A 13,073-nucleotide genomic window follows, 5' to 3' on the forward strand; every position below is an offset into this window, starting at 1 on the left:
GTAGAGTTAGTTCTCATTTGAGGAGAGGTTTGTCCATTAAAATGATCTCAAACTAGAATTGTCTTTCATAGTTTCAATGATTCTAATTTCCGTTCCCCCTCCACAATTGGGGCAATCATGATTTTGCCATTTTTAGACATGCTGCCGATTTCAAAATAAGCAAGTTTCCTATATATATGTCACAATATTTGCATATCTGCTGAGTGGCTCTAGATTGATATTTAAAGGGCAATTCCTTCGTTGCCAAAAAAAGAAAAAGTTGGTGACTTGAAGTTTACATTTTTAAAAAAATGAATCAGAGAGGCGGCTAGGTGGCGCAGTGGATAAAGCACTGGCCCTGGATTCAGGAGTACCTGAGTTCAAATCCGGCTCAGACACTTACTAGCTCTGTGAACCTGGGCAAGTCACTTAACCCACATTGCCCAGCAAAAAAAAAAAAAGAATAAGTTCCACCAAAAGAAGTCTCCCTGATTACAGAGATCTTCTCCTACCAATTCAAATGACAAATGTGGCTTATGAATTGTTCCTTCTTTGTTGGGCTTTATTTCTTTTGTAGTCTATATCAGCATTTCCCAGGCAGATCCCAGGCCAGCCTAATGATCGATAAAGTCCTATGGAGGCCTGCAATTCTATGAGTCTGAGGGGTGATCCGTAGCAGAAAAATTTTAATTACATATTCTTAAAGGAATACCTACTGTTACTTCAGCATTTCCATCATCCATGATTCCATTGCCAAGGGTACTCTCTTCACCATTTCTGTGCCTTAGTGGAATAGATGCAGGGCTAAAAGGTGCCTTAGATATCATTTAGTAGTCTATATCCATGAGTTTACATAGCAAAAAAAAAAATCATTACTTAATGGCGAACCTCCTGGTGATAAACTTTTCAGTAATTAGTTAGGTTATATAGGTACATGACAGTCTATAGTCAAATCTCTTTCAACTTGTTAGCAGCTACCAGAGTCTACCTTCTATCTATTAGCTTAGCCTTCAAGAATACAGAAACACAGTCCTGGAAGGAGGTATCAAATAGGGCTTTAATGGAGAAAGTTTAAATGCACCTTCATTAAGAATGTATGGGGGAATAAAAAAAAAGAATGTATGAGGGCAGCTAGGTGGCACTGGCCCTGGATTCAGGAGGTCCTGAGTTCAAATCTGACCTCAGACACTTGACACTTACTAGCTATATGACCCTGGGCAAGTCACTTAACCCAGACTCCCTTAAAAAAAAAGAAAGAGTGATGGCCCCCAAGAAAGTATAAAGACAGATCTTGGAACGGGAAGTTGTTGGCAGTGTGAGACAATGGAGAAGAGGGTTGGATTTGGAATCAGGGAAACTGGATTCAAATGCTAGCTCTGTGATTTACTATATATGTGACCTTGGGCAAGTCACCTAGTCTCAGTTTCCTCATATGTAAATGATAGAATAGATGATCTCTGAGATCCCTTTTAGATTTCTTTTCATATCTTTTTTTTTTCAGTGAGGCAATTGAGGTTGTGACTTGCCCAGGGTCACACAGCTAGTAAGTGTTAAGTGTCTGAGGTCGGATTTGAACTTAGGTCCTCCTGACTCCAGGTTTGGTGCTCTATTCACTGTACCACCTAGCTGCCCCCCTTTTAGATTTCAATCTATGATTTTCAGATTCTGAAGTTTGCAAAGCAAACCAGAAATATACCTATATATATATATATGTGTACATATAAACATACATACATAGAATTTGTGTGTGTGCATATCTGTGTTTTATATTTATATATATATATATTTTGAGGGGTTTTTATAAGCTATAATATTGATTCTTTTTTCAAGGTTGAGGAGTCTTGTTGAGCATTTCCACTTATCTGATTCTTTCTTCAGGTTGATGATGTTGATGAACCAGTCAAAGCAGGGGAAAATAAAGTAACCAGTAAGTTCCAGTCCATAGGAGTCCAAGTGGAAGAGGAAAAATGGTGAGTAAATACCCACTAACTTTCACTAGCTTTCTTATTTAGCATTAATGTTCGGCAAATCCTTTAGAGATATTTTTCCTTACATGATCTCTGCAAAGCATCCACATTTCCCCAGCTCTATAGATCCTAGAGTAGTTAGTCAGCAACTCTTATGTGGGATGGTGACGGCTGACCCTTCTACTACTCCACTGTGGAGCCCATTGTATTGGGATGGATGATGAGAAGAGATTACCCTTCTTTTCTTGACATATCTACATGCTCATGCTCAGGTGCACACATATACATGCTGCTCCACTTGAGTCTGGTCATGTTATTCCTTTTCTCAGAACTATTCAATGACTCCTTATTACCCACTTAAGTAAAGTTCAAACTCCTTAGCCTGGCATTCAATGCCCTCCATATTATATAGCCCCTCTACTTTTTTAATCTCTCATACTACTCCTCTTCACATACGCTACTCTATCCACATGTTATACTCTATACATTGAACAAATGAAATGGCTTCTCACTGTATATTATCAGGAAGACTCATCTTTATGAGTTCAAATCTGTCCTCAGACACTTATTACCTATGTGACCCTGGGTAAGTCACTTAACCTTGTTTGCCTCAGTTCTTCATCTATAAAATGAGCTAGAGAAGGAAATGGCAAACCATTCCAGTCTTTTTTTGGGGGGGGCAGGGCAATGAGGGTTAAGTGACTTGCCCAGGGTCACACAGCTAGTAAATGTCAAGTGTCTGAGGCCAGATTTGAACTCAGGTACTCCTGAATCCAGGGCTGGTGCCTTATCCATTGCACCACCCCCATCATTCCAGTATCCTTGCCAAGAAAACCCCCAAATGGGCCCACACAGAGTCAGACATGACTGAACCAGCTCAACAACACCACCACCAAACATAATCTGAGCCATCCTTCCTCTGTGCCTTTGCTCACACTATTCCATATAGCTGGAATTCCTTCCTTTACCCTCCCCATACTTATTCCCTTTCCATACCCCCACCTCCACACCCCAAATTCTTTACACATAGTGTCTTGATCCTTTCATTGCTCCATGATCACCTCATTGTGGATACTCCTTCTGATGTGCAGATCTCAACTCAGCCAGAAACTCTTAACAACTTTCATCCATGTCCTTTCATAAATCCTTCATAAAGGATCCATTCAACATACTTGGGGCTTTATTCTGTTTTTTTTTTGTTGTCGTTGTTTTGTTTTTGTTTGTTTGTTTTTGTTTTTGTTTTTGTGGGGCAATTGGAGTGAAGTGACTTGCCCAGGGTCACACAGCTAGTAAGTGTTAAGTGTCTGAGGCCGGATTTGAACTCAGGTCCTCCTGAATCCAGGGCTGGTGCTCTACTGTTTTTTTTTTTTGGGGGGGGGTTGTTTGTTTGTTTTTAATATTATGTGGGGATGCATGCAGCTCTCTAGCTATCCATCTGTTATCCTTCAACCCCTCAGCATGACCAGTCCACCTTTTCTCCCCATCTATTTCCTACCTTCTCCATCGGTTGAGAAATCCTATCCCAGCCCTTCAGGCCCAAATCAAAGGCAACATTCTCCAAGAAGCCTCCCTTGATTCAATTAATATCAAGTCTCCCTTACCCCTATCCCAACTCCAAAGAATATTTTTTTTCTCCTCTCTTATAACTTTTTTATGGGTCTCTATGTGTATGTGACATATTCCCCCCTACCATCAGTCCCATGTCACCCTGGCCATAAGATAAAGCACTCTGTCTCCTCCCAATTTTTTCTCTTTCTCTTCTCTTCACTTACCTCTGTTCTCTGCACATAATAAATGCCTAGTAAATGCTTGTTAAAGTTGAGGTTAAAGAAGCCCTCTGTCTTCTTCTCCAGCACTATCTTGCCAGAGTATTCGTTCACTCTACTCACCGGCATAAGCTGGGGTGCATCGAGGAATGCCTATTCTCTACCAACTCAAGCTATTCAGTGACCAGGAGCTGAGGTGGGAAAGGGTTTCCTCTGCATGCTTACAGTGCGTGGACATATGCTGCCCAAGGACATCTCTCCTAAAATAAGCACTAGGAAATAGATGTCATCTTTTCCCTTCCTTTTTGCTTCTCTACTGCCCAAGGCATTTACAAAGCAGCTGCACCCTTGCAGAAGGGTGCAGAACAGTTGCCTGGCCCCTCATAAATTCACCTCAAACATTCCATCTTACTTTGTCAGCTGGCTTCCCCCTACATGAAAAGGAAAATTCAGGCTATTTGCAGGGCTGGACCTTGCCAAAACACCACAGGTGCTAATCCTTTTTCTAAATGAAGAAAATGAAACACAGGGAAGGTATTATTTATATAGTGGAAAAGCAATAACTCACATTTACATAGCACTTGAAGGTTTACAAAGTTTTCTCCTCACAACAAACCTGCGAGGTGGGTAATGCAAGTATTAAGATCAGAGGATTTAGAGTATGCTCTCACTTGGTTCAAGGGGACTGTTTTGCACGGGGTCCATCAGGGGAAATGGCGGCTATGGAGACATATAGAGGCTGAGTGAAAGGTCCAGGGCAGGCAGCAGCCAGATTGGAGCAAGCACCCGGACAATATAGAGGCAACAAGAGCAGCTAAGGAAGTAGATAGAAGCTGAAGGTGGGACTGAGGCCAGAGCAGCCTGGCCACTCCTGGGACCAGGGAAGCTAGGATGTGAAGCCCATCAGGGATGGTGGAAGGTAACAGTCAATCCATCAATGACCACCTTCCTCATATCTGCTACTCTACAAGGCCCTGGAGATACAGTAATATAAATGAAACAGCCCCTGCCTTCCTGGAGGTCTGTGTGTGTGTGTGTGTGTGTGTGTGTGTGTGTGTGTGACTCCACTGATATACAAAATAGAGACAAGGTAAGGGGGGACATGACACCAGCAGCCAGGAGGATCCAGAATAAAAGGCTTTGGGGAGAAGGTGGTGCTTAAGCTGGGCTTTGAGGGAAACTGAGGCTTCATAGAGGCAGGAGTGAAGGAGGAGTGCATTCCAGGAATGGGCCTGTACAAAGGTACAAAGGGAGGCAGAATGGGGCCACGTATGAGGAATGGTAAGAAGGTCAGTTGGGCCAGACCGTAGTGTGTGTGAAAGGGAGTCACGTGCCCTAAGGCTGGAAGATGTGAAGAGCTTTAGATAATGGAGGTCAGTGATACAGAAGCATATCGAGGACCCAAGGACACTACAAAGAGAAGAATGAATGGAGAAATTATTTTTCTTTCTTTCTTTCTTTTTTTGGTGAGGCAATTGGGGCTAAGTGACTTGCCCAGGGTCACACAGCTAGTAAATGTCAAGTGTTTGAGGCTGGATTTGAACTCAGGTCCTCCTGAATCCAGGGCCAGTGTTTTATCCACTGCGCCACCCAGCTGCCCCGAGAAATTATTTCTAAAGAAAGATTGTCTCTAACTGGGTTCAGTGTTCAAGCTATTGAGAAAGGGGCAGAAGATCGAGGTGGAGAATCAGAGAGAAGATCCCTGCATCCAACTTAGCTGTGCAGATCATTCCTCACAGTTTAGTTTTCTGAATTTCACCACTGTGCCTCATTTGCCTCCTTGAACTGTTCCTGCAAGCCCTTTTCCCTGCCTTGGTTTAGTTGTTCCCAGAACCACTGTTTTGGAGAAGAGCACAAACCAGCCTTCTCTCTCTTTCTGAACCATCTACTGTGGGCTCCTTCTCTCTTTGGTAGTTCTTCCAGAATTTCCATTTAGAGGAAAAGTCTAGATGAGACTTCTCGAGACTTTGTCATCCATTTCCCCCATGAAGTTAGCTCCCCATCCCACCTCCACTTCTTAGTTTCCTTTTTAGGCACTGTCTTCCTCTGTTCAAATGTAGGAGAAGGACTACCTTTCTTTTGGGTTAAATTTATATCCCTAACCCTTAGCACAGTGCCTGGTACGGGTCATTGTTGTTTTTCAGTCATGTTAGACTCTTTGTGACCCCATTTAGGATTTTCTTGGCAAAAATACTGGAATGGTTTGCACATAAGCAAGTACTTAATAAATGCTTGTTGACTGACTGACCATTGGAAGAAAAAGAGTGAGGTACTTAAGATTAATCTCTAAATAGCTCTTAGTTATTCATGTGAACTTGGTCTGAGCCCTTCAGGAACTGTCTTTATCATCCTGCATCAATGTGGCTGCCGAGTTATTCCAGGCTATAGTGCTCACTTACATGAAACCAAAGAAATGGAAAATGGAAGATGGTTGGGTATCCAGTGGCACAACCTGGGATATAATCTCTGATGTTGCCAAGCCCCAGTGTCTACAGGTAAATATTAACTCAAGCCATCGACTATTCAGAGATTTGTTAGGAAATCACTCCCCCATTGCAGCCACCTGAAGACCATTTGGATGAAGAGCTAGATCTGCTGATAAATTTAGAAGCTCCTATAAAAGGGGAAGATATCAATAATCTAACAGTTTAGACCCCAAACACAAGGAAGATGGGAAGGTAGCCCAAGAGCAAAATGTTCCTACAAAACTCTGTGACTGAAGAAAAGAATATGAGCAACTACCAAATACGTCCAAAAATGTTACAGATGAAGAGCTTGAAGATTGGCTTGATTGCATGATTTTCTTTTCTTTTTTTTCTAAGTGCCTGAAGAATGGTGTTTGCCTTTTTATCTATCAGTGGGATAAAGGGGGAAGATGCAGACTCAGGCAGTACTTCAGGAAAGGCTCATACATTTAGGCCTGGAAGGGACCTCAGAAGCCATTTATTCTGTATTCCTCATTTTACAGTATTGATAAGGAAACTGAGGCTGAGGGAGGGTAAGCAACTTACCCAGAATCACAGACAAGAGTCAGTGTTAAGAGGGACTATTTGAATCCCCAAGTCAGCATTCTGAAGTATCTCTACCTCTGTACTTCAGATAACAGTTAACACAATAAATTAAGGTGGTTCCTTCCAATCAATCACTTTCTCTCTCTGGCCTAGAATTCTTATAACCTGACTTCTGTAAGCAAGTAGGTTCCCTCTCAATGTGCTTTCCTTGCTAAGGGTAAGATCCGGATTCTAATTAGCCCTGGTATTTGTTTACAGTAGATCAGGTGCTGCTGATTTAACAGGATGTGACTAGAGCAAAGTATGATTGGTACCTGATGCACTTGAGAGAAAACAAATTATAAATGTGGGTACAAAGTGGTTTTTTTCTTAGATAAAAAAGAAAGAAATAAGCTTTAATTAATTAAATGATCAGGCAGTTAATTACTATTTATTATACAGATTGACACAGATTGCCCTCACTTGGCCTGTATGCCTAATGATCACAGGTCATATATGTTACCTGATGATTGTAAGTGCAGAACAAAAAGAGACCTTCTCTCCCTCTTCTCTGGACATGTCACCAGAGACCAAATCCTGGAAGAACTTTTGCCCTGGGGCCTCCAGATTGGCAATCATGTCTCCTGGAACACTAATTCAAGAAAGCCCCAGACATGCATCACTGCACTCCCTCCTTTGTGTCTACTTCATTCTCTGTCTGCTGGCCAGTAGCCTCATGCTCTTCTCGCTTTGCTCCAGTTCTGGAACCAGGAACCTTGATCAAATAAACTCTGTCTTTGTTCCTGAATGGGATGTGCCAATATACTCCCTTACTCACCATCTCCCTTCCCCCCACTTCCTCATCCAACCCCACAGTTCCCCCTGGTAATATTTTGGACCAAAGGGCCTCTCCCCTATGTGTGTTGTTTTCCCTATTAGAATGCAAACAGCTGAAGCAGGGACAGTCTTTGTTTTTGTAACATAAGTACTTAATAAATGATATTTCATCCATTTCCATGCATTCAATCATTAGAGGTTATTTAGCTATCCTGACGGAAGGAAGATCTGACTTCACATCCAGCCTCAGACACTTACTAGCTATGTGACCCTAGGCGAGTCACTTCACCTCTATTTGCCTTATTCCACTAAGAAGGAAATGGCAAACCTTTCCAGTATCTTTGCCAAGAAAACCCCATGAATGACATTGGCGTGCTATGGTCCACAGGGTCATGAAGACTCATACACAACTGAATTACAACAGCTATCCTGAAGAAAAAATAGAAGCTCACTACTCTGAGAGGTTGACAGTGGAGATTTGGATTTTTCCCTGAGAAATTTAGGAACGCCTCTAAAAGCATTGCAGTATTTCAAAATTAAAAAAAAAAATAATGAAGCAATTCAATCACATTGCTCTCACTAAAATAATTTTGTGTGAAAGCAAAAAGGATTTGCATACTGTTGATAAAGAATATTTTTATTCTATTTCATCTTTATCTCATCCTTTAAAATTTTGTTTTGACGAATGTGTTATGATGTACTTATTAGTACAGCAGTACACATTTACTGTGATTGCCACCTTCTTTGCTACTTAAAAGTTTTAGAAAGTTGCTTTGTTCCAAAGACCACACTTGAACCCACATCTTCCTGACTCCAAGGCCATTTCTCTATTTATAACACATTGCTGCTCAGTGTGCGGCTGAATAATGTATAAATAAATATACAATAGGACTGTGTGCTAAAAAATTTTATATTGTTAGGTGACAAAAAAAAATTGGAGACCACAGGGACTGAGCTAGAGCACTTTAAAGTTGTTGGGGGTAGTGGATAAAGCACTGGCCCTGGATTCAAGAGGACCTGAGTTCAAATCCAGCCTCAGACACTTGACACTTAACTAGCTGTGTGACCCTGGGCAAATCAATTCACCCTCATTGCCCTGTAAAAAAAAATAATAATAAAAAAAACCATTTTGAGTTCCAAATTCTCTACCTCTTACATTCCCTGAGAAGCTGAAATTATTGATTATACATGTGAGGTCATGCAAAACATTTATTTCCCTGCTAGCCATGGTGCAAAAGAAAACGGAGGAAAAAAGAAAAATAGAGAAAGATTTTTTGTTTTTTTTTTTAAGTGTCCTTCAGTCTGTACTCAGCTTTCATTCATTGTCTTTCTGGAGGTGGATAGCATTTTTAATCATCATCCTTTTAGCCATTTGCTCTTACCCATGTTTCTTTAATTAAACATTTAGGGAAATACTTTGAAATCTGAAATACCTCAAGGCCTGATAGATTCTGCAATAGGAAATCTCATTATATTTCATGTCTGCAATGCCATCTTAATTTTCTTTCTTTTCTTTCTGAAACAAGTCCCTTCCACCAGGGAGTATCTCTGAAGTAAAAAGTTGAGGAAAGCAGCTATACAACTATGCATGCTGAAGTGCAAAAGAAATCTTAACAATGTACCCAGCCTTCATACATATATTTCTCCTGCTATCAGCATAACACACCACTAGTAGAAGCAATTTTTAAAGAATTAATGGGATGGCACTAGCCCAGCTGCTTAGAAGATTGCTAAATTTTGCATTATTTGTGCTTATTATTTAACAGCAACCAATAAAACTTCTAATAAGCATTTTTGTTGCATTACTAAAAGGTCACTTGGAGGTTAGAAAAAGAGTGGAACTTCATGGAAGGTTATCCTTATTGCTGAATTCCTCATAATTATAAAACTAGGTCCAGCCAAAGAATTAATTTAAATCTTCCCTACTTACTTAATCAGACTGAGATAAATGAACACCTTTAAATTGGTGTTGATGTCTGTTTCCCTCCTAGACAAACAAAGCTAATCCACTGTCTTAAAATATACTCAATGGAGATTTCCTACTTTACTTTGGTGAGGGTAGGTAAAGTAGAAAGCCCTATACAATACTGAATCATTTGTGATCTTTGTCCCTCCAAGTTGGCAGGGGTTAGCTAGTTAGAAGTTACGTACTGACAGCTGTAAGGGGTTTTTTGCTGTCGTTATTTGTTTGTATTTTTAATTCCCTGGTGGTAAAGTGGACAGGGCTGTAATTTTTGCACTGAATGGCAAATAGCTATCCATCAAACACCTCCCAGAGTCAACCTACTGATAAAAGATAGCATCCAAACATTTAACAACAACAAGAATTAGTCAACTGGAGACAATGAAATGCCCATTATCACTTTTTGAATCTTGCACATTTTGGGAACTGAAGTAAATATGGGCAAAGCCACTTAAATCATTATCTACTAAAGGCCTAGCCTTGTAAATAGAGGGCATTCTTCCTGGTTCTAAACCAAACAAAGGGAAATTCTGTTAATTGTTGGGAGCGGAACATCAGGTTAAAAAAAACAACAACACTGGGAAACTGGCTAGAAAAAGTTGGAGAAATGGGGAGCAGTAAATGCCCTTATGAAATCTGCATGTAGCCATGATGCCCTTGAGTACCATGGAAAGTTGGCCTCTATCTCCATTGTCCTAGGCTACCTTCACTAATGAGGACTGTAGGGGTGCAACTTTCAAGGGGCTCTATTTTTGCTAACACAATGAAATTATGCCATTGACAAAACAAATCTATGTGCAGTTGTAGGAAGGTTCAGAAACAAGATAACCAGCTCTTAAAAGAAGGTTGTTGGGGGCAGCTAGGTGGCACAGTGGATAAAGCACCAGCCCTGAATTCAGGAGAACCTGAATTCAAATTCGGCTTCAGACACTTGACACTTACTAGCTGTGTGACCCTGGGCAAGTCACTTAACCTTCATTGCCCCACCCATACCCCCCCCCAAAAAAAAGAAGAAGGAACATCTTCCCTAAGTCCAAAGCAGATATTTTGCAATTCACTTATTTTCTTTGGGGCTGTGGCCCCGGGCAAAACTGGGTTTCCCTCATTTCCAAACTTTCTGCCCTCATGCTCCTATCACCTTTACTACACGTATGCTGAATGCTCTTAGAATGTCTCCTAGCTGCTTCTACTTCCTTGTTCCTCTCATTCATTCATTAAACAATTATTATATAGAATGCAATGTAAACTCCTTGAGTTTTGTTTAGGTTCTTGTTTCTATTTTTGTTTTTGTAGCTACTTTGCCTAGCTTGGTACCTAGTAGGCACTTAAAAATGCTTATTGATTGATTATAAACATGCCCTACTGTGTGCAGGGCCCTATACAGGATCTTAAAGATAATAAGATGAAAAATGTTCACAGTCCAAACTCTGAGAGATCTTATAGTCGAATAGAGGCACAACCATTCATCCACAAATATGATGTAAGATGGGGAGGGTGAAAGACGCCAGGGAGAGCCAAAATACTGAAAGAAGATTTGAGAGGGAAAAGCCCTCTTTCCATTGGGAAAAACAGGGAAAGTTTCATGGAGGAGGTGGCACAGTGGATGGAACAGTTGGGCCTGTAGTGGGGAATACCTGAGTTCAAATCTGGTCTCAGACACTGGACCTTTAGTAGCTGTGTGACCCTGGGCAAGTCACCTAATCCTCATTGCCCTGAAAATCTGGTCTCAGACATTTACTAGCTGTGTGACCCAGGGCTGGTCACTTTACTCCGTTGACTTCAGTTTCCTCAATTGTAAAGGGGATAACAACAGCACTTACCTCTCAGGGCTATTGTGAGGATCAAATGAGGTCATATTTGTAAAATCACTTAGCACAGTTCCTGGCACATATCAGGGACTATATAAATGCTAGTTATTGTTATTATTGCTCCTGGACCTTGAAGAAAGATTTAAAACAACCAAGGTGTGGTTCCAGGTATGGAAGCTGGACTAAATCATATATAGAGGTATGAGAATTCGAGATGCAATTGGGGAGCACTTTCTCGTCCAGTCTACCCACAACATGCAGGATATGAAAAGAAATAGAGGAAATCGCTTTGAAAAGGGAGGATGTTAAGTGCCAGGGTAAGGTGGTTGTATTGTATTGGATAAGCAAAAGAGAACCTGCTGCATTAGGAGGGGATGTAGGAAGATGATTTGGAGAAGGACAACCTCTTCTTCTTCTTCTTCTTCTTCTTCTTCTTCCTTCTTCTTCTTCTTCTTTCTTCTTCTTCTTCTTCTTCTTCTTCTACTTCTTCTTCTTTCTTCTTCTTCTTCTTCTTCTTCTTCTTCTTCTTCTTTCTTCTTCTTCTTCTTCTTCTTCTACTTCTTCTTCTTTCTTCTTCTTCTTCTTCTTCTTCTTCTTCTTCTTTCTTCTTCTTCTTCTTCTACTTCTTCTTCTTTCTTCTTCTTCTTCTTCTTCTTCTTCTTCTTCTTCTTTCTTCTTCTTCTTCTTCTTCTTCTTCTTCTTCTTCTACTTCTTCTTCTTTCTTCTTCTTCTTCATCTTCTTCTTCTTCTACTTCTTCTTCTTTCTTCTTCTTCTTCTTCTTTCTTCTTCTTCTTCTTCTTTCTTCTTCTTCTTTCTTCTTCTTCTTCTTCTTCTTCTACTTCTTCTTCTTTCTTCTTCTTCTTCTTCTTCTTCTACTTCTTGTTCTTTCTTCTTCTTCTTCTTTCTTCTTCTTCCTTCTTCTTCTTCTTCTTCTTTCTTCTTCTTCTTCTTCTACTTCTTCTTCTTCTTCTTCTACTTCTTCTTCTTCTACTTCTTCTTCTTTCTTCTTCTTCTTCTACTTCTTCTTTCTTCTTCTTCTCCTCCTCCTCTTCCTCCTCCTCTTCTTCCTTTTCTTCCTCCTCCTTCTCTTTCTCTCCCATGTGGCATAGTGGATAAAGCACCAGCCCTGAATTCAGGAGGACCTGAGTCCAGATTTGAACCTAGACACTTACTAGCTGTGTGACACTGGACAAGGCACTTAAACTCTGCTTGCCTCAGTTTCCTCAACTGTAAAATGGGGATAATAATAGGAACTACCTCCCAGGGTTGTTATAAGGATCAAATGAGATAATATTTGTAAAGCACTTCATAAGGTACCTGGCACATAGTAGGTGCTATATAAATGTTTGCTCCTCCCCCATCCTCTTCATAGCATCATAGATCATCTAGACCTCAGAAGCCCACTAGTCCAACTGCCTCATTTTATAGATGAAGAAAGGACAGTGCCTGCCTCACAGGGTTATTGTGAGGAGAATAAATAAGAATAATAATAGCTAACATTTATGGGGCACCTACTGTGTGCCAGGCACTGTGAGATACCATTTTAAAGCACTTAGCACAGTGCCTGCCACACAGCAGGCATCTTATAAATGCTTAGTCCCTTCTATTGTTCACTTATTTAGTCTAGTGAAAAATGAAGGATAATAAATAAGAACAGTAATAGCTCACACTTAGATGATGCCTACTATGTGCCAGGCTCTTTGCCAAGCACTTTATTAAGTGGGATAATATTTTAAAGCACTTAGCACAGTACCTGGCATGT

General features: G+C 40.6%; 1 protein-coding gene across 11 annotated transcripts in view; it reads left to right on the top strand.

Annotated features, from left to right (window-relative positions):
• The window catches only part of DLGAP1 (DLG associated protein 1), a 1,198,325-nt gene that overhangs the window by 1,113,674 nt on the left and 71,578 nt on the right, over positions 1–13,073 (top strand). For all 11 annotated transcript variants that reach the window (XM_043967216.1, XM_043967207.1, XM_043967191.1 and 8 more), the window contains one exon: positions 1,858–1,949. In XM_043967216.1, the coding sequence (XP_043823151.1) occupies positions 1,858–1,949 (92 nt within the window). The remainder of the gene's footprint in view (positions 1–1,857; positions 1,950–13,073) is intronic.

This window comes from Dromiciops gliroides, chromosome 1 (assembly GCF_019393635.1).
Source record: "Dromiciops gliroides isolate mDroGli1 chromosome 1, mDroGli1.pri, whole genome shotgun sequence".
Classification (NCBI taxonomy): Eukaryota; Metazoa; Chordata; class Mammalia; order Microbiotheria; family Microbiotheriidae; genus Dromiciops; species Dromiciops gliroides.